General features: G+C 36.4%; 1 protein-coding gene and 1 gene segment (V, D, J or C); one reads left to right on the forward strand and one right to left on the reverse strand.

The window, feature by feature from the left end:
• Positions 1 to 2,152: 2,152 nt before the first annotated feature.
• Positions 2,153 to 4,885, reverse strand: LOC306866806 (Ig kappa chain V region 3547-like). The segment is given in 3 exons: positions 4,787 to 4,885; positions 4,370 to 4,691; positions 2,153 to 2,719 (listed from the first exon to the last, which is right to left on the reverse strand).
• An 11,075-nt stretch (positions 4,886 to 15,960) lies between these two features.
• On the forward strand, positions 15,961 to 25,413 carry LOC306866563 (mixed lineage kinase domain-like protein). Its single transcript, XM_079411826.1, has 11 exons — positions 15,961 to 16,032; positions 18,591 to 19,043; positions 19,301 to 19,417; positions 19,631 to 19,808; positions 19,941 to 20,041; positions 20,144 to 20,279; positions 20,703 to 20,787; positions 22,679 to 22,818; positions 22,901 to 22,950; positions 23,055 to 23,198; positions 24,637 to 25,413. Exons 2-11 carry the CDS (start codon positions 18,596 to 18,598, stop codon positions 24,675 to 24,677), a joined length of 1,440 nt encoding a protein of 479 aa, XP_079267952.1. The 5' UTR covers positions 15,961 to 16,032; positions 18,591 to 18,595; the 3' UTR covers positions 24,678 to 25,413.
• Positions 25,414 to 25,859: the final 446 nt, after the last annotated feature.

Genomic DNA, 25,859 nt, shown 5'->3' on the forward strand with positions numbered 1-25,859 from the left:
TCCATGCCTTTCTCAATACGGATTCACATTTCGGGCACCTTAACACCCCCCGTGCGATGTTTCACTGTAGACATCATCCGATGCCAATTTAATACACATCGCCTAACCCTAATATAACCACAGACAATAAATAAGACTCACTGTACAGTATAATTATAAAAGTATATGTGACTGAGTATATTGCACATTGACCAATCTGATGAAAGTGATCAGACAGTCATATCATCAGCAGCCATATCACCCTGCAGCCCAAGACTGGTTGCCCACTGAAGCTAAGCAGGGTTGAGCCTGGTCAGTACCTGGATGGGAGATCTCCTGGGAAAACTAGGTTGCTGCTGGAAGAGGTGTTAGTGAGGCCAGCAGGGGGTGCTCAGCCTGTGGTCTGTGTGGGTCCTAACGCCCCAGTGTAGTGACGGGAACCCTATATTGTAAAAAGCACCGCCTTTCGGGTGAGATGTTAAACCGAGGTCCTGACTCTCTGTGGTCATTAAAAATCCCAGGATGTCCTTTGAAAAAGAGCAGGGGTGTAACCCTGGCATCCTGGCCAAATTTCCTCATTGGCCTCTGACCATCATGGCCTCCTAACAATCCTCAAATCTACTGATTGGCTTCATCACTCTGTCTCCTCTCCATCAACAAGCTGGTGTGTGTTCTGGCGCAATATGGCTGCCGTCGCATCATCCAGGTGGATGCTGCACACTGGTGGTGGATGAGGAGATCCCCCCCCCCCCCCCCCTTCTATGTAAAGCACTTTGAGTACCCAGAAAAGCACTATATACAGTGGTGTGATTTTTTTTTTTTTTTTGCATGCTTGTCACACTTGAATGTCTCAGATCATCAAACCAATTTAAATATTAATCAGAGATAACACAAGTAAACACAACATGCAGCTTTTGAATTAAGTTTTTTATTATGAAGGGAAAACAATATCCAAACCCACATGGCCCTTTGTGAAAAAGTGCTTGCCCCCTAAACCTAATAACTGGTTGAGCCACCCTTAGCAGCAACAACTGCAATCAAGCGTTTGCGATAACTTGCAATGAGTCTGTTACAGCGCTGTGGAGGAATTTTGGCCACTCATCTTGGCAGAATTGTTGTAATTCAGCCACATTGGAGGGTTTTCGAGCATGAACCGCCTTTTTAAGGTCATGCCACAGCATCTCAATAGGATTCAGGTCAGGACTTTGACTAGGCCACTCCAAAGTCTTCATTTTGTTTTTCTTCAGCCATTCAGAGGTGGATGTGCTGGTGTGTTTTGGATCATTGTCCTGCTGCAGAACCCAAGTTCGCTTCAGCTTGAGGCCACGAACAGATGGCCAGACATTGTCCTTCAGGATTTTTTGGTAGACAGCTGAATTCATGGTTCCATTTATCACAGCAAGTCTTCCAGGTCCTGAAGCAGCAAAACAGCCCCAGACCATCACACTACCACCACCATATTTTACTGTTGGTATGATGTTCTTTTTCTGAAACGCTGTTACTTTTACGCCAGATGTAATGGGACTTTTGTCTCATCAGTTCACAGAGTATTTTGCTTAACTTTTGCTTTAACAAATGTGCTTCAGAAACACACAGTTATAACAGCCAAAGAATTATTAAAGTTAAAAGGCAAGGGGCAAGAGCTCAACTAAAGAAAGTGCTTACCTCCATAACGGTGACTTCAAACTTTATTATTTTCAATAAAACAGCGCTTAGGCTTCCTGCAGGCTAAGTGAGGGCTGCCCGTGCAGGGCCAGTGCTAAGGGGCCAACGTTTTGCCAATCAGCTAATTCTCAGGGGCCCTGCGCTGGTAGCCCTAAGTGGGCCAGTGTAGCGTAAAGGGCCAGTGTAGGCTTCTTTGCAGGGTTAGCTTTCACAGTTATGCTGATGATACTCAGCTCTATATGTTTTTGCTGCTTGATGAAACATAAAATGGTTTAGCACCTCAGTATTTGAGTGTGCTCTTATCACATTATAGTCCTTCATGTGCGCTATGATCTCAAAACTGGCCATTTGATAATACCTAGAATATCAAAATCAACTGCTGGCAGCAGATCCTTTTCCTATTTAGCGCCCAATCTCTGGAACAATCTACAACCCAAATTCTGGAAATGTTGGGACAATTTTTAAATTTGAATAAAAGAAAACTAAAAGAATTTCAAATCACATGAGCCAAAATTGTATTCAAATTTAATGTGAAAATCTATGTATTGACATGTGATTATATTAAATTTGCTTGGTACATTGTACGAATACACAAATTTGAAATATTTGATACACTGTGTCATTGTGTTGTTTGTGATCCTCTCATCAACAGCTGCAGTATCTCTCAGCGGTATCAGTGCAGTCACTGTGACTCTGACTGACGGAGGTTTTTGTACGACTCTTTATCACTGTGTGAACACCCAGCTACTACTGATATAGTGTACACTCTGACAGTAATAATCTCCTGTATCTTCAGGCTGGACTCCACTGATGGTCAGAGTGAAATCAGTTCCATGATCGGCTCCATTTCCACTGAATCTTGATGGAGTTCCTGACTGGAGGGTTTTAATGTTGTACACTAAACGTTTAGGAGTTTCTCCAGGTTTCTGTAGGTACCAGGAGAAACAGTTCTTACAGTGACCATCTGACTGGCGTCCAATGGCGCTGCTGGTTTTACAGGTCAGAGTGACTGTTTGTCCGTTCTGAACATGTATCTCTGTAGGAGTCTGAATTACAGTCACCTGTCCTGTAGAGTCTGAAGAACAATTAAAAGACATTAAACTTCTGAACTGAAAAAAAATAGATTTTGTTATAGAAAATTGCTATTAAAATAAGATATTTAAATAAAGCAATGCCTTACCTTGAAAATACATTCCTAAGATCAAGAGAAAGAGGAATGTAATTTTAGTCATTGTGTCTGTTATTATGATAAACAGAGTCAGTCATGAAGTGTTCAACTCACAGCACTATAAACCCTCTCAGAGCACTGAAGCATGTGCTGACGATGCAAAGTGACTCTCGCTATTTAAATCATTACCTGAAGACTGTAGTTCACTCTTGAAGATTTTTAAAAGATCATTTATCACGCCACAGTTTCATCTTCAGTCTTTACTGAGACACTGCACTCAATGTGTCATCATGTTACAATCTATAACTAAATTAAACTGACAGATTTATGAGCAACGGCAACAAATTCATCACTAATAGTGACTAAAATGTGAATATTGAATTTTAATTCAAAGTAAAATAAGAGGGCGATTTAAACTGACAAGTTTCATGACATCAATAAATCTCCACTGCTGGACAAAACACTTGATAAATGATCATAAAAACAACCAGGATGGACAAAAATGGCAATAATCTTCAATACATTTAAGCTCTTTCTGTCACTGTTTGACATTTATACTCCAATTTAGATTCCACAATTTGAAACAGTCCTGAAACTTCGCTGTATGACTATGTACTGCACTCAGTCCTTTATTTGTGTATGAATGAATGCAATCTAAAGTGATATGTTGAAGATAATTGATCATCATGTCTGCTGATGTTCAGATAAGTGTTCATTCACATTCTAGTGAAGCCCCCTTCTGTGTGTACAGAGAATAAACCACTCAACATCGGTCTAGAAATACTTTATTAATTTACAATATTAATGTATTGTTCTTTTTATTTAACTGCGGTTTAATTTTGTAAAAAAAAAAAAACTTAATGTGAACCACACATGTATATCCAACTTGCATTTAGTAAGTTCACTGAATGAACTTTGGAAAGATGCTAGTGGTTCTCTAGGAAAATATACTGGGCTGATACTAGATTTGATATTAAAGAGCATCTGCTCGCAACATAGATTCATAAACAATCATAATGTTTGACTGTTTGGCAGTACTCTAATTCCAGAGCTAAATGTTTAGATTTTGAGGTGTTTATTAAGGGTTTGGTGGATTTAGGATCATAGTCATAGGAAGTGTTCATGGAGATCAAGTAGATAAGCTGATTAATATTTATATAATATTTATGGATGAAATGTTATTTAACTGTATACATTAAAAACTTAAAATATTTTAAAACTTTAATGAACTTCAAAATTCAATTAACATTCACTTAAATATTAATTCAGATAATAAATGTTTATTGTGTCTGTTTTGATTAATATTTTGTCTTCTTTTTTACATTGAAATGGTCAGGGCTCACTCACTGAACCATGAAAACACCTGCAAATGGAGATTAGCTTTGCATGAGACAAGGAGAGTAAAAAATGAAAATAAGTACTATTTTTTAATTTGAAGAATGTGAAAACTTTTTGTTGTTTGTGATCCTCCCGTCAGCAGCTGCAGTATCTCTCAGCTGTATCAGTGCAGTCACTGTGACTCTGACTGACGGAGGTTTTTGTACGACTCTTTATCACTGTGTGAACACATATTTACTGTTGATGTAGTGTTCACTCTGACAGTAATAATCTCCTGTATCTTCAGTCTGGACTCCACTGATGGTTAGAGTGAAATCTTTTCCAGTATATGCTGTTCCACTGCCACTGAATCTAGATGGAGTTCCTGACTGGAGGCTGTTTATATAATATATGAGGAGTTTAGGAGCTTCTCCAGGTTTCTGCTGATACCAGGCTAAGTAATTGTAGCGTATCACAATATCAATCTGACACTCTATTGTAGCTGTTTGACCCAGTTGCACAGTTTTTACTTCAGGTTGAGTCAAAGTGACTCCTTTGGATTCTGAAGAAAAGAAAATGAAGTCAATTAGTGTTTAAATCTACATCATATACTTCTACAAGAACAGCACCACCAGTGTCAAATTGTTTATGTCTTACCTTGAATAAAAGCTGCAGTGGTGCAGATGAGGATGATGATGTTGTTCATTGTTGTTGTTGTGTCTTGTGTGATGATGAAGATTGTGTTGTGTTCTGCTCTCAGTCATGAAGTGTTAAACTCACAGCACTATAAACACTCTCAGAGCACTGAAGCATGTGCTGACGATGCAAAGAAGGGGGCAGGATTTACAGGATTTATTTTTGCTGCTACCTATTTAAATGAGCTTCTGATTAAATCAAGCATTTTCATTTTTGTGTGAACTATTGCTTTTTAATGTAAACATACAATAATTCATCTAGGCCTGTGGCTGTAAGCTTACCCATGAACAAAAGGTGATGTATATCAGTAAGTTGAATTTGTATTTTGTTGTTGTGTTGTTTAATTTTCATTCATATTATGTGTTCAGTCATTTAAACCAGCTTTAAAAACAACTATCAGACTCACCTTTCAGAACATGCATGTATGAATCAGTTTAAAACATGATGTTCTAACAAACACTTTTTAGTTAACTACTTAATGTCTTAACTGTGAAATCTAGTAATCTGTACTATATTGATTGTAATGATGTGAAGTTATTAACGTAATTTCAGGAGGAGTACACCCATCTAATCTTCCAATTAACATCCAAGTATAAAGACAGTCTCTTACCACTTCCGTTGTTAGTTCTTTCGGCATCCCTCCTCCTCCCCATCTCCTCCTTTACTTTTGTAAACTGTAAACTAAAACAAAGGTAAAAACTGCAGATATATATTTTAAGGGCACATCATAACAAGCATATCATATTCTGGTATTTGGGCAAGAAAATCAACAATCGTTGTTTTATTGATATTGTCTGATAATTATATAATATAATTAGTACAGTTTAAAAGTTTAAAATTATTCTGGCAACAAAATATCTTTAAATTCACAATAACTTACCCTCAAAATGACCATCACTAACTTATTTCTTCATATCTACGTGGTTACATAAAGAAGACGTTCTGAACTTACCACACTATGCTGCCACTTCAACGTCCAGGCATAGATTTCAACTCTTAACATATTATCCTTTCTTTTACTTTCATTTAGTCACCTGGTCTCTCGTCTCGTCTTCTTCTCCCTCTTTTTTTTTCTTTGTTTGTCAGTCATCACTAAGGATGGTGTTCTGCTGAATTTTGACTCTCTTCTGCTCCTCATCCTCCTTCAGGAATTGATTAAGTGTCTCAAACTCCTCCATCTGTAATAATATATAATAATTATGTATGGACTCATCTGGTTTGTTTTTAACAGCAGTTTGACAGGTTTGTTTGATGTCATTTCCAGGTCATTTTTAAGCACATTGATTCATGCCTCCAGCTCTCTCTGCAGGAAACAAGACAAAACTACACAATTCTGAAGAATCGTTATTAAAATGAAAACATGCAGCTCATGTGAACAAACTACAAACACACTGAGGAGTGATGAAATGCTTTATATAGAAACACAACAGCAGCATAATCCAGATATACTGCACTAGTACTCTCTCTGTGCTGAGATACATCATAAATATACACTGCATGACTATTAAAACATTAATAAATATAAAATGTGAAAACAAGTCCAGACAAAAATATTTGAGGAAAATCAACAACAATTTATGAAGTCAGTTTATGTGATGTCTTCAGTTTTATTGACAATTCAACTTTCAATTTCAACTTTGGGAAATGAGTAAATGCAACTAGAGAAAGATAACTGCAGATGTAGAGGAAATGAGTTAAAAGTCTATTAAGAATTGCCCCACCTCAAAAACTATTTTTTACCTTGACAAAATGACATTCAGTCCAATCAAGTCGTGACGTATTGTCAAGTATGGTAACCCATACTCGAAATTGGTGCTCTGCGTTTAACCCATCCAAGTGCACACACACAACAGTGAGTAGTGAACAAATGCACACACACACACACACACCATGAACACACACCCGGAGCAGTGGGCAGCCATGCTGCGGCACCCGGGGAGTAATTGGGGGTTCGGTGCCTTGCTCAAGGGCACCTCAGTCGTGGTATTGAGGGTGGAGAGAGCGCTGGACATTCACTCCCCCCACCTACAATCCCTGCCGGCCGGGGACTCGAACCCGCAACCTTTGGATTACAAGTCCGACTCTCTAACCATTAGGCCACGACTTCCCCAATTAATCATAAATTTGGTTTTCTGAGTAAGCAAGGGATATAGATGTTTATGTTTTTACTGACATGTTCATATATATTATCCCTTTCAAATGTAATGGGTTTGTCTGCTTGCTCCCAGATGGAAAATATATATTATTGAATGTATTAAAAATACATTACTTAAAGTACATTTGTTCATTTGTAACCTACTACATGTTTATTTGAAGTGCATTCAAATATATTCAATATTTTATATTTATTAATATAGAATTTAATATAATTCTAAAAAAGCATGCTAATAAATATATGCTTAGTTGAGCTTTTAAGTCATATGCTTAACACAAGCGTACTTTAAGTGAAGTCTTAGTGTCTTTTTTTGTTTTTTGTTTTTTACTCTTATTTAAAGTATATTTTATGTGTACTTTGTGTAAGAAAATAGCAAAATGATTCAGGTTTTCTAGGGTTTAATGTATAGTAACGCCCGCTGCAATGTGTTTTAAATATTTATATAATGAGCATGTGCTTCAATCTGCTTTTCAAAAGTAAGATATCTTGAAAAACATATCATTTTATTTTATATATCACATTAATTCACCACTGCATAAATACATTATAGCTATATGTGCCATAAATTATTGTGTGTTCTAAGTGTCTAAGTGTATTCTTACAATGTATAAACTTCTAATGTATTATAAAAACATAGTCCACTATGAATATTTCATTCTAAGAATTCAAAAAATTTGAATGTCTATGCAAATTATAATACATATATTCAAACACTGATGTAAAACTGTTAATCACTGGTTAATTTGATTTGCATTCTCTTTCCTATACATTCACAGGTCCAGTGATAAAGCAGTCTTTAGAGTCTGAACGGCAAGGCCTCAGTTGCTGAAAAGTTGTACTCAAAGAAGTGACAATCCACTTTTGGCAATAAACTCTTCTGTTCAGCCATTTGCAGGCTTAAGGTTTTTTTTTTTTTTTTCTTTCAGAAAATTGCATTTTGATGCTCATATTCAAGCTAATAGATTGTGTTAAAAATGTAAAAGATTGAATGACCAATAATGTTCTCCTATTAAATTCAGATATTATTATTGGACCAAAAAACAGTACACAGAATCTCTTGGATTACAATTTGCAACTAGACGGATGTACTGTCACATCCTCTAAAGTCAAAAATCTGGGTGTTATATTAGACAGCAACCTGTCCTTTGAAAATCATATTTCCCATGTTACAAAAACAGCATTCTTCCATCTTAGAAACATTGCCAATCTTCGAAACATGCTACCTGTTTCTGATGCAGAAAAGCTAGTTCATGCATTCATGACCTCTAGACTGGACTATTGTAATGCACTGCTAGCTGGTTGTCCTGCATCTTCAGTAAACAAGCTACAGATAGTCCAAAATGCAGCGGCTAGAGTTCTTACCAGGTCAAGAAAATATGATCATATTACTCCAATTTTACAGTCTCTGCACTGGCTACCTATTCAGTTCCGTATCATTTACAAAATATTATTACTTGCCTATAAGGCCCTAAATGGTTTAGCTCCTGCGTACCTAACTTGTCTTCTACCACGCTACAATCCAACCGGCTCCCTAAGGTCGCAAAACTCTGGACTTTTGGTAGTGCCTAGGATAGCAAAGTCCACTAAAGGAGGTAGAGCTTTTTCATTTGGCTCCCAAACTCTGGAATAGCCTTCCTGATAACATTCGGGGTTCAGACACACTCTCTCTGTTTAAATCTAGATTAAAGACACATCTCTTTAGCCAAGCATTCACATAATGCATCTTATAATCTTGTACTGCAGTTATATCTGCACTGTAAACATTTACTGTTAAAAAACAGCCATATTCTGACAGTAACATTCTGCTTTTTTCATTACAACAGTAAAATCCAGTAAAAAAAACAATGAATTCTGGGTAATATTTGTTGTTTTCGAGAGTATCCTTCTGCAGTCCTGTGAAGTAACAGCGCTCAGAGTCGACACTCAGAGACTGTGTTTCAAATCAAACCCTACAGCCTCATTCACTATTCCCTACTCATGTACTAATGCTTACTAATATAGCCCATGTTTTTAATGTTTTTAACAATCTTACATAAACTAGAGCAAAGAAATGAGCAGGCTGTTAATACATCATCATTTTAGTAAGAGTAGAGACACTTGAGAAAAAAATTCACATATTAGTGAATATGAAGTCTAATGATAGTCATTAACAAAACATAACGAACATAATTACAGATTTTCCTCAGGTTCTTTCCACCTTAACAAATGCATTTTAAACCATGTTTACAGTCACCAAAGAAAAGTTAATATTAAAAAGTCAAGGTTCAAGAGCCCAACTAAAGCTAACACTGATCTCCATCATGGTAGTTCAAATAAATATAAAAACTTGCATTTCCGTAGACGTCTGACAGAAATAGCATCAGTCTGGTTAGTAATGTGTGAAGTAATGCTGATTTAGGAGCCGTTTAATCAGATCTTGAGAGATTTAATGTCTTCTTTATTTCAGTTTATTTCATCAAAGGCTGTGGCTGAAGTCAGTTGTAGTTCTTGTGTTTCTCTTTCATTCGGTGATTCTGTTTGTTAACAGCATCTGTGCATCACTAATGCTCAATCATCATTTAATTAATCACAGAATTATCTCATTAACGTCACTGTTTCAGTGTTAAGCTAACACTGTAGTGTGCACACATTATAAGTGTTCATTTAAAACTGAGGATTTTGGTGCAGGGTTTAAAGGGTTAAAGATTTAAAATGAAAAAAAAAACAGCATGAAATGTAATTTAACAGCAATAAACTCTAATTTACGACAACAAACTGTAGAAAAACAGTTACTTGCAACCGTGCTGCCAGCAGATTACCGTTAATCCAAGGAAAAACAGCAATTTACTGTAAAACGTAACCGTCTGATTACAGTTTTTCCAACTGCTTACACACGTTTTAAAAACTAATGCCACCTTTTTTAAAAACTCTACACACAATTCCCAAAACTGCACACACAAAATGCCTCACATCTCCTTCAAAATCCCATAAACATGTCAGAATGAAGCATTTGCAGCAAATGGCAAACACTTCTTTCATAATAGTAAATGTTTGGATATACCATGTAAACACTGTTGTTCTAAATCTAAAGCTCTTTGGTCTTTCATAGGCTTATAGCTACATTTCAATACAATGTTCTACAATGAAAGTAATCTGCTGAGAGGGGTAACAAGTACACTGTAATCACCAATGCAATGCAGAAAATATTTATTAGGCCAAACATTACAGTTGTATACAGTAGCATACAACAAAACCATAAACGCAGGTAAACCAAAGGTATATTCTTTAGAATACAGTAAAAAACACAATTGAGTGTGTGGGGTCCCGGGGTGGGGTGGGGGGGGGGGGGGTGTTTGTAGAAACAAAACTACAAATTGTGGATGGTGGAAAACCAGTCTTGGACCAGAACTAACATTGTCCCATGTAACCACAAATCTAACAGGCTCCGGGTCTGGATCAGGGACAAGCATTGTGTAAATTGCATCCAGAAAAGTGAGCATATGGCCGATGTTGTACCGACCCAGCATTGTGATGGAGCACCCTGTTTTGAGTGATGGCAGCACACATAGTTATATTAACCCCACGCTGTCCAGTGACATTGGTAATTGCCCTCTGTCCTATTACATTTCTTCTGTGGCTCCTGGTTTTGGTGAGGTTGAAGTCAACCTCATCCACATAAATAAATTCATGGCAAATTACATGCATCCATCTCCAATACTCTCTGTAACAGACAAAAGGATATACAGAGTAAATATGGTATGTCTGAAGTACTGGAAGTAGTGTTGCATACATACCTCTACAAAGTCATGTCGCAGATTCTTGACTCTGTCAGAGTTTCTCTCAAAAAGCACCTTGTAAAGTTGTTTAATCGTCACTTGATGCCATTGGAGGATGTGTTGTATGCTCGACAGGCTTACAGCATTGATGTTGTTAAATATGGTGTCATTATTCAAGATATGCTCTCTTATCTCTCGAATCCTAATTGCATTGTTGGCCAAAACCATATTTATAATTGCATTTATAATTGCTTGTACATCTGTAAACAAGCGTCCTCGTCCTCCATGATGTCTTTGCCTTTCCACTCTGTACAGAATTGAAACACAGTATGTGTTCAGCATAGGAACTGTAAACAATTTACAAAAAAATGTAGTACAGCATGATAACCAACCTCATTCTTTCAATGCAGTAAATGAATGGCTGAGTTACAAATGTTTATGCAATACTATGCAGTCATACGTATTTTACTGTACATTACTGTAATGCTAAAATAGTCATTAGATAGTTGCATACTTGTTCTCATTTCTGAAGGTTCAAATTATGGACACCGCTGTAAATCGACTCAAGTTGCTCTCTTACTCTCTGTCCATTGTTGGTATCCATTGTTCAAAACAGGTATTTTGACCTTTGACCTATTTACAGGCCTATACTACAGTAAAGCAGTGATTGGTTAGTGATCAGTTAAGCAATTAGTGTTTGCACATGTGAGGAGTGTGTGTGTGTGACCTGGTGAATAAGTGTAGCATTTTGATTGGTTGTGTTTGGAAAAGGAAAGCAAGTCACTTCCTGTTAGATATTGTGTTTTAGGTAGAGAATTGTGTGTAGTGTTTTGAAAAAACACTTTTATGCAATTGAAAACTGAGTCAAAGGCTGAGAAATAGCTTATGGTTTTGGAGATTTGGTGTGTAGTTTTGCACTTTGAGTGAGAGGTTTCAAAAATCATGTGACATGAAAAGATTTTGTGTGTAAACAGTTGGAAAAAACTGTAATGTTTGCACTGTTTGAGTTCATCTGATGCTTGAGTTCATTATGTTGTGTGTTTGTGTTTTCTGAATGAGAACATGGTTTAACCTGTGCAAAATGATGGCGTTTTTAATTCTAGCGTGTGCAAACAGGTGAAATGTGTTTAAAGTTTTGAGAAACGTGTCTTTGTTTTGAGAACTGTATGAATGCTTTGGAGAACCTTTCATATTATGTGAATAAATACATTAAGGCATTATAATGTGTACACTAGAAGAGGTCATAACATTATTTAATCGCACAGAAATGAACTGTATCTGACCGGAAGTTTATGGTGGATTAGGATTGGAGCCTGAGACTGAATTGTATTGAATTGTCTCCATCTAGAGGTGAATGTGCAGCATGACACAGACACATTGCATTGAGAACCTTTTTAAAAGTGTGCTTATTACGAAAATAATATAGCTTAGTCTACTTTAAAAGATTACTGTTATAGAAGTGAATTGAATGTAATGATTTTTGACATTTTACTTGCCATAAAATGAAAGTGTATTATAGTTTAAATTGACTACTTATGTAGGACTAAAGTACATATTTACTGCATATGGAATTTCATAATTGTCTGAAAGAAAAACTGCTGAATTTACGGACAAGCATTAAACTAAAATATAGGCTACTTTAACACTATTTTTATTCAAACTTATTTGTCTTGTATTTAAAAATGTTTGTAAGTAATGATAAAGTTTAAATTTATATTAACTTCAAATGTAATGTTTGTAAACCTCAGTTTGCTAATAGCCATCAAGTCTAGTGACAGCACAGTGACATTGATTGCACAGCTAAACTTGTCTGCATGCTGCCGATATTGATTGTCTTATACCAATGGCATCAAAAACTGACTTACAGGTAGTCGTGATCTACCTAAATATAGGCAACTTGTAATATTCAATCTTTAATATACTATGTATTCATACATACAAGTATTTAGCTCAGAGTAATAAATGATATCTGCTCTAAACACACTGTCTGCTGGCCTGGAGAGGTCTATACTGCTGTCTGAAGTGCATTTAGGCTATCTGTAGCACACATGGGTTCAGACAGCAAGCCTCAAAGCCTGGGTGCAGAGTCAGAAACTGCATATCAAATGTTCCAAACATATTATTTTGTATTCAACAGCAGAAGGTGTGTGTGTGTGTGTGTGTGTGTGTGTGTGTGTGTGTGTGTGTGTGTGTGTGTGTGTGTGTGTGTGTGTGTGAGTGAGTGTGTGAGTGTGTTATCCAGCAAGACAGTGAAATGATGTGGTTCCTCAACCAAGATACTGTGCAAGGATTCTGTGATCAGTGTCATTAAAATAATATATGTGTGGGGAGAGGTAAATACATATGTGAGAGGGATCGAGTGTGTATGAGTAGGTAAGAGTGTTATGTAGCTATTATAAAAAAAGGGGGTTATAAAAAAAATTGACCATTCAGTTAATTTTATGTCATAAAAAACAACATATAATGAATGTTGAATGTTTTTTTTGTAACACTCATCTCACCGACTCACACATATGTACGTACCACCCCACACCACACCACACACACACACACACACGTTGGTTTTTGTGGTTTATGGAGACTCTCCATAGGCGTAATGGTTTTTATACTGAACAAACTGTGTGTGCTATTGCCCTACACCAACCCTACACCTAAACTTAGCCCTCACAGGAGACTTTGTGCATTTTTAGATTTTCAAAAAAACACCATTTAGTATGTTTTTTAAGCCTTTTGAATTACGGGGACATAAGCAGTGTCCTCATAAACCACCTTCATATTGTAATACCTCTGTCATACCCATGTCATTATACAAATTTGTGTCCTCATAAACCACATAAACACACACACACGCACACACAAACAAAACACGCACACACACACACACATACATATGCTATTTTTAATGATATACACTGATCACAGTACCCTTGCAAAGTAACTTGGTTGAGCAACCACATCATTTCACTATGAATTGCTGGATAACTCTGTTTGTAACAAATTATCTTTGTATTATTCTATATTAATGGAAAGATTACATAATTATTGTCCATCTTTGTTTGTCATGTTTTACAGCATTCTACGCAGTTTTTTTCCAAGCCTGATGACGGGGTTCCTGCTGCAGTTTCACCAGTAAAGAAAGGTCTGGAGGAACGGTGGGAGCATTTCTCTAGATACTGTAGTGATTGATGTTTGTGGTTTAAAATTATAAATATTCTTGTATGCAAAATTATGAGGTAAATACTATTTAGTATGACAAATATTTAGTGGACCAACACACACGTATTCTGTATTTTTAACAGGAGCGCCAAGAGGACATTGGCCCAGTGTTGTGCTGGATACAGAGTCACCGTCAGTTATTCTGTGGGGAGGTGAAAGGGCCTGCCTTACTCCAGATGGACAGTAAACATCAACAAAATGCCATCAAAGACTACCTGGGGTCGAATCGGATGAAGCAAGAGATGTCTTTTTATTCATCTCCCAGGACCTGAAGTGAGACATTCACATTGACTCCATTGTCAGGAAGGCCCAGCAGAGGTTGTACTTTTTTTGCCAGCTGAGGAAGTTCAACCTGCCACAGGAGCTGCTGATACAGTTCTACTCCGCCATCATGGAATCTGTCCTCTGCACTTCAATAACTGTCTGGTTCAGCTCAGCTACCAGATTTGACCTCAGAAGACTACAGAAGGTAGTCCAGACTGCTGAGCGAATCATTGGTACAACCCTCCCCACTCTCCAAGAACTGTACTTATCCAGAGTGAGCAAAAGGGCTGGTAAAATCACTCTGGACCCCTCACACCCAGCACACTCCCTCTTTGAACTGTTACCGTCTGGTCGACGCTACAGAGCTCTGAGCACCAGAACGACCAGACACAGGAACAGTTTCTTCCCTCAGGCCATATCTACCTCACAAACAGTTAAATGTTCTCCCCACTGTGCAATAAAACATGTGCAATACCAAACTATCCATACTTATATTGTGTACTGCATTTCAAGAACTGTTTATCTGATCATTCAGCTGTTCATTTATGATAGTTGGAACATATCTCTTATAGAACATATATTTTTTGTAAAAAAATTTAATTATTTGTAAAATAATAAATATAAAAATACGTAATGAAGCAAGGGATGTTTGTTTATTCATCTTTAAATGTGTGTAGGACCTGGACACACTTCATATGAAGTTTTGTTGATGAACAAGTCCTGAATATCAATGCCATGTTACTTGTTATAATCTATCAAAGCAAGCAATCTCTATTTAGCATATGTATGTGCAGACTAATGCATGTGGAGAACTGTCAGTCCTATCATTCATATATTAACAATTGATGATAAGTGGAACAACATCTTTAGAAAATTAAACAATTATAAATTATACCAATGTGAGTGGGTGTGTTGTGGATGGGGTCTTTAAAACAGGTCTATTCACTGTTATCAGCACATGTTGAAGTAGATTCGTCTCTTGTCGTCTCTGAGAGAATATGTGCTGTTAATGCAGCGGTTTTTTTTACTTTCACTTTCTGTATGACAGAAGTTAAGAGGTTCACCGGCATAACTATTGCGCAAAGTGTGCACTTTGCTTGTGTGATATCCATCGGCTCGCCTTCATGGTTTAAAACAGAAATATTTCCAGTATTGCGACGTAACAGCAAACCCCCATGCATATGTTTCTTAAACGCAAGGATACATGAAAGAGGAAACAAACTGGTATGCCACACAGTCTGAAACATATCTCTATTCTTGTGAGCGCTGGTCCATATATCAAGGATCAACTGTGATCCATTTAAGCCCTAATAGCCTATTTGACACATCAGAGCAATCTTTTATTTACTAATTTATAGAGCAATCATTTACGCACAATAAATAACAGAGCGTCATATCTATACACATTTTCTCCAGAATGTCTCGCGACCCGGTAGGAATTCTTCCACGACCTGGTGGTTGGGGACCTCTGCATTAGACATATTAAATATATTAGATTTAAGTTGTGCCATTTTAGCCTAGACATCCTTTAAAGAAATAAGAAAACGTGTATTAGTAAAACGAAAGGCAACATATAATTTTATTTCGATCTCTGAAACGGCTGTAAATTGCTTCAACATAATATTACTTCTGGGTTTTCCCGGTACGGGAATCACAAGAGGTGACGTGGTTTCTGACGTCACACTTGGATGTGGGCGGGGTTGGATGTCTACTTGCATAAAGCTAGTGAAGTAGGAGGAGCCATCAGTCACTCAAATCAGCTTTTCTCACATTCCTGTGTCATTCGCCGGTTCAGAAGGGATAAAGCAACTTATAAAGTAAGTTATATTTAATGCATTTTGATTTTTTGTTTTTCATTCATGTCATGTGCAAATTATAGCCTACAATAAACATAATTCATTTACTTCTGTTATAATAATAATAATTAATAAAATATATATCTGTGATGTCTGTTTTGACTAGACGTTTCAAATGTACAGTATTTTGAGTTCTACAGAAGTGCAAGTAGTACTAGCAGTGCTGAGCTTAGAAACACAGTATCACAAAGATTACATGTCAAAGTCTACAGAGAAAACGATTACTTCATAGGAAATGTTGTTTCTTATGTTTATGGTTCCGCTTCACCTGATTGTGAAAGTAACTGTGGTTGACTAAATGGACTCATTTTATGTTCTAAATACAATAAATACTAAATGGACTTAGTGTATGTTCACTACTGAGTGTACACTTGGATGGGTTAAATGCAGAGCACAAATTCTGAGTATGGGTCACCATACTTGGCCACACACCACTTCCTCCTCCCCCTTTATTCCCAAGAAACAAGAAGTCTCGAGTTAACCCATAAAGTATGTTTCAACCCATGCAACATTTCTAATGTTTTAATTATAGATTTTAATACATTTCTTGAACAAATTGATATAAAACAAGTTACAAAGATACTGTGGTGGCATATATATATATATACTTTACTTTTAGTCATTTAGCAGACGCCTTTATCCAAAGCGACTTACAAATAAGAAAAAGTAACTAAAACTAAAAGTCAAAACTCTGTAAATACTCTATAAGAAAATAAAGAAATTAAATAAAATTGACAAATGCATACAACATTTCAATACTAAACATATGTCATATCAGGCTATTAACCTTATAAAAGTAGGTGTAATTTATTTGCCACATTAAGAAAAATGGTAATGAGCTGCTCGATTAATTTAGCTGATTCAATTATTTTAGTGTATATATTTTCTGCTGCTCATTTCAAAACATAGTTTAACATTTTGATCTCCGGTGTGAGGTTGTTATTTATTTTTATTCAGTTCGCATATTTTCGAGTTGTGAAAAAAAATATATATATATATAAAGAGTTGTTGTAAAATTTAATGGTCACAGTTATGTGGTTTTGAAATATGTTGTGGCAAAGCAAATAAAATACAAAAACTGTATTATTTCTGAAAAAGGTTTTTGTTTTATCTTCCCAGAAAAGTAATCATATTGATATATGCTGTGGAAAAGCAAATAAACAGGGGAAAAAAATGTTATTTAGCAAAACAATAAATACATATCTGTTTTAAAGTGGTCTGTTTTATATGCCCCATGATTTTCCTATAAGGAGAAATTGGTCCAGGTTCTTATGGGTTAACATGCCGTATTGAATTGAATTGCAATAATAGCCAATTGTATTTTCTACTTTTTTTTTTTTTTTTTTTTTTTTTTTTTTGTGGCAGGATGATTTCATTAGAAACATTATTAATGAAATTCTGTGCTTTGATTTGATTGCGCAACTTTCACTTCTCCTTGTAGGTTACTATAGGCTGCATTTGTGTGAGGAATAGATGAAACTTAATAAAACTTTTTACATTTTTGACATGAATTATTGCCAACATTTCAGCTGAAGAATATTTCCATGATTGCATTTGTAAGTTCCTTTCTTCATAAAAAAAAAAAATCACAAATCAGAAGGCATTAACTGTAGGTACAACTATTTATTTGTTTTTTTGTTTGTTTTCTTTTTTAATTGAAAGCTGTTATGATACCATATAATATAAAACAGGTTCAAAACAGGGTGCAAAGTTTGTAATCTGTTAGCCATATAAACTGGTGTTATCCTCTGAAAAAATAGCTAATATTTAGTGCCATCAAACAATTAATCGTGATTAATCGCATCCAAAATTAAAGTTTTTGTTTACATAATATATGTGTGTGTGTGTGCTGTGTATATTTATTATGTATATATACATACACTCACATACAGCATATAGTTTGGAAATATTTACATGCATATACATTTATATTTTTATATAATATATTTGAATATATTGAATATATAGAAATCTATTCAATATATAAACATAACATATTTTTCTTAAATATATACATGCATGTGTTTGTATTTATATATACATAATAAATATACACAGCACACACACATATATTATGTAAACAAATCTTTTATTTTGGATGCGATTAATCGCGATTAATCATTTGACAGCACTACTAATATTAGGTCCTGGTTTTCCGTTTTGCTGTAAAAAAACACTCATATTTAGTAACATTTATATTGCACTTTCATGCTTACTGTTTTAAAGCAGAATTATAATGATTTTATTAAAATGTGATAAATTGGAAGGAGCATTTTACTTTCATGTAAGTTGGGGAGAGTTTCCACGTTTGTTTTTATAATTGTAATTAATAAATTTTAGTATATATGACTGATGTTGATATTTTTGTATGTTACAGCTTTGCATAAAAATCTTTTGCTAAATGTTATTTTTCAAAATTAGATATTTTTTTAACAGCATCAGGAAAACATGAAGTTTCAGTCATTTAAGATACTTGATCTGAGAAATATATTTTTTTTAATTTTTTTTTTTATTTCCAGCTGCAATGGACATCATAGAACCGATCCTAGCCATCGCAGAAAAGCTGTACAGCCTGTGTGAGGAGGTGAAGGCCAACAAGAAGCGCTGCAGGCGTCTGGCTCACCGCGTGTCCACTCTGGCTGGGCTGGTGAGGGCCGTGAAGGTTCATGGCTTTGGGACTGAACCGGAACAGGTTAAAAATGGGCTTGAAAATCTTAAACTCACTCTGGAGTCAGCAGAGAAGGTAGTGAAGAAATACACTTCCTTCGGCTATTTGAAACGCATGGCCAAAGCGTTTGACCTCGGCGAGGAGTTCAGCTTTCTAAATGAGAGGCTGAATGATGCAGCTCAGGTGCTTTCTCTAGCGCTTCAGGTCGAGCACAGAGCAAGTATAGAAAAAGTGTTTCAGGAAGCAACAAGGCGGCGGGAAGATGAAGAGGACAGGCAGAGTGACTCTCTGGAACTTCGGGAATGTAAGTTGTATGAATTTTAATTGGAATACAATGGCTACTTCAGGGATACAACTGGAACCTTTAAACCTGGGCTGTCCAAACCTGTTCCTGGAGGGCCACTGTCCAGTTTAGCTCCAACTCTAATTAAACACACCTGACTCAGATAAACTAAGTCTTCAGACTCACTAGAAATGTCCAGGAAAGTGAATTGGAGCTAAACCCTGCAGGATGTTGGCCTTCCAGCTTTAATCTGTGTATTATACATTTGTCTCCTATAGCACTCCAGTCTTTAGCTGAGGAGAGCAAAGGAACGCACATGATAGTTGACGCTGTACAGAAGACAGTTGACCAAACTCAAAGAGATGTGCAGGACGTTAAAGAGATCCTGGAATCATGTAAGTACGGATATGTGAGTCAGTGACAAATAAGAGTGTCCATAAAGAAAAATATTTTTAGAAAATGATTTTAAAAATGCTTTTAAAAACACTACAACACATGCCAAGTTATTAAAAATACAGTTTGCATCCATGTTGGTTTCATTTGGTTGAAAAAAAAATTGTTTTGAATGGTGTCTCCACTGAACAGTTTTATTTGTCTTTGGTCGGCAGTGAAAAAACCCCGCCTTCATTTGCAAGACATTAGAGAGATTAAACCAGAAGAACTGACTTACAGTTTTCCTATTAAACCCCTTATGAAGTGCAGCCATTCTGAGCTTTACAAAGGGACGTACAACAAGTTCACTGTAGCTATCAAGAGATACTCATATCCGCTGTGCACCAGACCCAGGTAAATGATAAAATGAACTGTGGTCAAATGTTAGATTTTATTCCTAGTGATATCCGTCTATACCATAGCAATCATTTTCTTGACTGATTTAAAAACTACGGTTTCTTTGTTGCATTTATTCATTTTCTCCAGTGAGCTGAGGAGTGTTTTTAACAAGGAGGTGGAGACCATGAAGCGCTTTGAGTCACCAAATATCTTACGAATGTTTGGGATCTGTGTCGAGGATGAGAACGGTGCGCCAATCACAAATCACCAACCAAAGAATAAACTCAGCAAGTTTGAACTTTACTTGAGTTAAAAATGCATCTGATTGTCATTGTGTCCTTCTCATACAGGACCAAATCCAAGTTACCTGATAGTCATGGAATATTGTGAAAAGGGGAGTCTTCGACAAGTCCTGGACAGTAACTGCAATCTGCCCTGGGAGAGAAAGACGCAAATGTGTCTGGATGCGGCGCAGGGACTCTACAGGTCCAAATCTAGCTATACTGGCATAAGAAAGTCAACAAACTGTTATTCTATTTATTAACGACTTGTTCTTCTTCCTCTGTGACAAAAAATTCTGACTCCAACTCCTCCTAGAGCAGAGATCACCACACTCTGGTGTCCTGCAGAGTTTAGCTTCAAATAGCCTCAACACACCTGCCTTGAAGTTTCAAGTATACCAAGCAAAACCTTTATTAGCTGGTTTAGGTGCATGTGTTTGACTAGAGTTGGAGCTAAACTCTGCAGGACACCAGCCCTCCAGGAACAAGTTTGGTGACCCCTATCTTAGAGCTTTAAGCATACATAAAGCTTGTCTTTTTAATTTATTCTCATACTGTATGTTTGCATATAAACCATAGTGAAGGTCTATTTGTCATCTCAGTCTCAATCATTTTTTGCACAGTACAGGCTGCATCAGTCAGAGGAGAAGTTTAAAGTGCATGGCTCCATCAGAAGCTGTAGTTTTCTAGTGGCAGCTGGCTATAGAGTGAAGGTAATGGATATTCACTTTCACAATATCAGCATCATTTAACCACCAAAACAACCACAACATGTTTTGTGACCCAAATCTCAAACATCCCAATTTAACAGCTGGATGTCTGTTAAATTGTTGTATACAATGCGAAGAGCACTAATCTACAATAACAATTTTTGTCATAATATCGCAGCCCTATGAACTCATGTTTTTTGCATGTTGAATTCAGGTACAAATTGATTAAAGTAATTGGGTAAATTTAATTAATTGACAATTAAAGACATAGTATGGGGAGAGCAAATATTGCCTCCTAATGTAAAAGTTCATTTCTGACTCTGCTGGATGTACATTTGTATGGCTTTTATGGCATTTAAAGCACATATATATATATACAGAGAGAGAGAGAGAGAGAGAGAGAGAGAGAGAGAGAGAGAGAGAGAGAGAGAGAGAGATATAGATATATAGCCTACACTCACTGGCCACTTCATTAGGTACACCTTGCTAGTACCGGGTCGGACCCGCTTTTGCCTTCAGAACTGCCTTAATTCTTCATGGCATAGATTCAACAAGGTGCTGGAAACATTCCTCAGAGATTCTGGTCCATATTGACATGATAGCATCACGCAGTTGCTGCAGATTTGTCGGCTGCACATCCATGATGCGAATCTCCCGTTCCACCACATCCCAAAGGTGCTCTATTAGATTGAGATCTGGTGACTGTGGAGGCCATTTGAGTAAAGTGATTGACAATGAACTCATTGTCATGTTCAAGAAACCAGTCTGAGATGATTTGAGCTTTGTGACATGGTGCATTATCCTGCTGGAAGTAGCCATCAGAAGATGGGTACACTGTAGTCATAAATGGATGGACATGGTCAGCAACAATACTCAGGTAGGCTGTGGCATTTAAACAATGCTCAATTGGTACTAAGGGGCCCAACGTGTGCCAAGAAAATATCCCCCACACCATTACACCACCACCAGCCTGAACCGTTGAGACAAGGCAGGATGGATCAATGCTTTCATGTTCTTTACGCCAAATTCTGACTCTACCATCTGAATGTCGCAGCAGAAATCGACACTCATCAGACCAGGCAATGTTTTTCCAATCTTCTATTGTTCAATTTTGGTGAGCCTGTGTGAATTGTAGCCTCCGTTTCCTGTTCTTAGCTGACAGGAGCGGCGCCCGGTGTGGTCTTCTGCTGCTGTAGCCCATCTGCTTCAGGGTTCGACGTGTTGTGTGTTCAGAGATGGTATTCTGCATACCTTGGTTGTAACGAGTGGTTATTTGAGTTACTGTTGCCTTTCTATCATCTCTAACCAGTCTGCCCATTCTCCTCTGACCTCTGACATCAACAAGGCATTTTCGTCCACACAACTGCCGCTCACTAGATATTTTCTCTTTTTCGGACCATTCTCTGTAAACCCTAGAGATGGTTGTGCGTGAAAATCCCAGTAGATCAGTAGTTTTTGAAATACTCAGACCAGCCCGTCTGGCACCAAAAACCATTCCACATTCAAAGTCACTTAAATCCCCTTTCTTCCCCATTCTGATGCTCGGTTTGAACTTCAGCAAGTCGTCTTCACCACATCTATATGCCTAAATGCATTGAGTTGCTGCCATGTGATTGGCTGATTAGCACTTTGTTACCATGCAATTGAACAGGTGTACCTAATAAAGTGGCCGATGTGTATGTATGTATGTATATATATATATATATATATATATATGTAATAGAAAATATTGCTTGCTTTATTTTATAACTACATATTTCTGTTAGACAAAACAATTTTGTCTAACAGGTAATGAAAGAAGAAAAAAAACTAGAAATGTGCTGGACACTTACTAAAACCCAGGGAATGTCCTTGTTGGGGTTTCATCTTAATGTTCATTTGTATGTTTTGCAAGTTGGGAGGCTTTGAGTTGGCAAAAACAGAAAATTCTCTTCAGAAGAGTAAATCCAAAAGCAGCAGTGCTTTGCATTACAACTCTCCACAGCAGCTTCAGAATATCAACCATCCTTACGACAAGGCATGTGAGACCTACAGGTATGGCAGTCCAACTCAAATATCACACACGCATATCTTATTCAAATTAAGGATGGTAACTGACTATACTTGCTCTTTTTAGCTTTGGCATTGTCTTGTGGGAAATTGCAACACGAGATGTTCCTTTCAAAAGTGTGTATTACCAACACTACCAGTATTACTATTGCATTTGCCCTGAATATTATTGAAATGTTAACCAAATACATGACACATTCTTTCTATGCCTGTGTGTTTAGACCATACAGACCACGATCAGATCTTCCAAAAAGTGTGTGTAGAGAAGGTCATGGAGCCGCTTCCAACAGACTGTCCTAAAAAGCTAAAAGAGCTCATCAATGCCTGTCGATCATTTGAGCCCTTCCTACGACCAACCGCAGGAGGTAAGACCCTGACACACAGGTGAGGTTAAATTATGCAAGTGGGTCATCACATATTCTTCTGTGATTAGTAATGCTTTACAAATTACATTACACAAACGGATTACTTTTTGGAACTAGTGAAAAAACTATTTCTCTTTATACAGTTGTCATATAATCACATGGTGTATTGCAGCGCAAGCATAGTTGACAGTGTGAACAAAAGTAACACAAATGTACTCATTACATAGCATAAAAGGTACAAATTTAACTTTTATTAAAAAGTAACATGTCGTGTCATTACTTTACAAACAGCTAAAAATGTGGCCTATTTTATTTTCATTGATACTTCAGATGTTATTAGGTGGTCCTCATTCAATGTGCAGCAACACAAAGAATGTCGTTACATCCTTTTCTCTGTGCTATGTTGGGGCCATGGCAATTAGTCTGAATCAACAGAAAAAAGTAAAACTGGCCCATTGACAGTGTGATGCAAAAATTATTGGCTTTGTATCTGGGTGAGATGATTGTGTTTGCTGCAAATGGAGAATGAAAGTGGGCCAAATACAGAGCCTTGTGGAACACCTCTAGTATCACCTTTGCCGCCTATTCTTTTATATATATATATATATATATATATATATATATATATATATATATATATATATATGTTATTATTATTATTATTTAGATCTACAAACGTTTAGCAAAACATTAAATGCTTATCCAAATATACGGCAAACACAATGACTATAAATAATTGCTAACTGATAAATAATGAAACTGGAAAAAATAATAATGATTATTAAAAAACAAAACAGGAAGGGGAAATGATGAGACCTCAAAATTAAGATACATGATCAGCCTGACCCATACAAATAAATCAAAGTTCAACAAATGTCTTGCACCTACACAAACTTTTGGTGGGATAATTCAAGAAAGGACAAGCAGGCTATAATGAACCCAATAAAGGCATAATCTTACAGTTAATCTTTACTCTTACTGACAAAACGCAAAACTGACATCATTATAAACAAGATTTCGCAAATAGATTATGTGAATATGTGACCAAGAACACATGAATTGTAATTGTTCAATGGGGCAGTCGTGGCCTAATGGATAGAGAGTTGGACTTGTAACCTGTAGGTCGTGGGTTCGAGTCTATTATAGTCAATACCATGACTGAGGTGAGACCCTTGAGCAAGGCACCAAACCCCCAACTGCTCCCCGGGCGCCGCAGCATTGGCTGCCCACTGCTCTGGGTGTGTGTTCACTATTGTGTGTACACTTGGATGAGTTAAATGCAGAGCACAAATTCTGAGTATGGGTCACTTCCCTTTCCCTTAGTAGTTTTTTTAAATGATAGAAATAGAAAACATATGGGGGGGAAAACAAACAAAACATTTATGGTCTTATTTTTAGTGGTATACTTTATTTGTTTATTTATATTTTTCTTTTTTAGTATTGGTCGACATGCTCCTTAAAATGGTGGAAGAGGATTGATGGAGCACCTCTGCATTTCTAACCAAGGCTACTGGCAATGTGTCCATATCAGATTCTGATGATGCAGTCTGTTACTATCTACTTGGGGAATATTCCAGAAAGCAGGATAAACTAAGTGTCACATAAACCCTGAACTCTTGGTTGGTTAACCCAAACTTGCAGTACAGGGTGCATACATTATTGATCTTAATGTGAATGATTTATCAATGCTTGTTTATTTGTTTATTAAAAATTTTTTAACCATGTAGTTTTCAATCAAAATGTCATAAATTGATTTAACTGTGAAACAACATACTTCTCTGTTGACGTGTGTCAGGCTTCTCCAGTCATTAAGTCTGCTTACACCCCATCCGTTCAATGTATTGCAAGCCTTCATTCAGAGCTGTCTTCATCCAATCAACAACCAATTGATAGAATCAAGTCCCTGCCTTCATTATGACCATGTCATTTTATTTTTTTATTTTTTTCACATTTGTGATAATATGAGATGTCACATATATATGTATACGAGTTGTCAAAAAAGACAACATTCTGATTACAGATGAGAAAATGTTGATTTTGTGTGGTAAAAAGAGTCGTTATAATGCTTTATAATACAGTATTAGTGTAATCTGTGCCATCAAAAATGAAAATCTCACAGCTGCATAGCAAAATTGTCTCTGTCTTTTCTCTAGACATACTGTTACTGTTGTTGTGTAACTTTATGAATAAAGATACTGACAGTTAAAAATTACAGAAAAAGGAGTAAAGATACATTTACGTAATGTGATGTAAGTTCCAGTTAAGTGATGTAATTAGGTGATGATCATGTGAAAGTGGTACAGCTTTGTTGGTAAGATGTTGGAGCCATTAAAATAAAATTGTTTATTATTAGATAAATGGTTAAATCTATTATTACTTTAAAATCTAAATAGATAGGCTACATTTATTTAATATAAAGTTAAAAGACAAAACTTTTTTTCATTTTTTTGTGTGTTTTTAATTAAATGTTTTATTATTATTATTATTATTACTGTTACATCCTTGAAAAAAATATAAATTGCTCATTAACGATGTTTGTACAGACACATAAAATATTACATAGGCCTATATTGCGTAAAAGTAGTTCCAGAATTAATTAGAGAGCAACAGTCCATCTCTGCAATTTACAAGAGATTTTAATCCTTTATATAACGTGTAAGC

The sequence above is a fragment of the Barbus barbus genome (assembly GCF_936440315.1).
Source record: "Barbus barbus genome assembly, chromosome: 48".
Taxonomy (NCBI): Eukaryota; Metazoa; Chordata; class Actinopteri; order Cypriniformes; family Cyprinidae; genus Barbus; species Barbus barbus.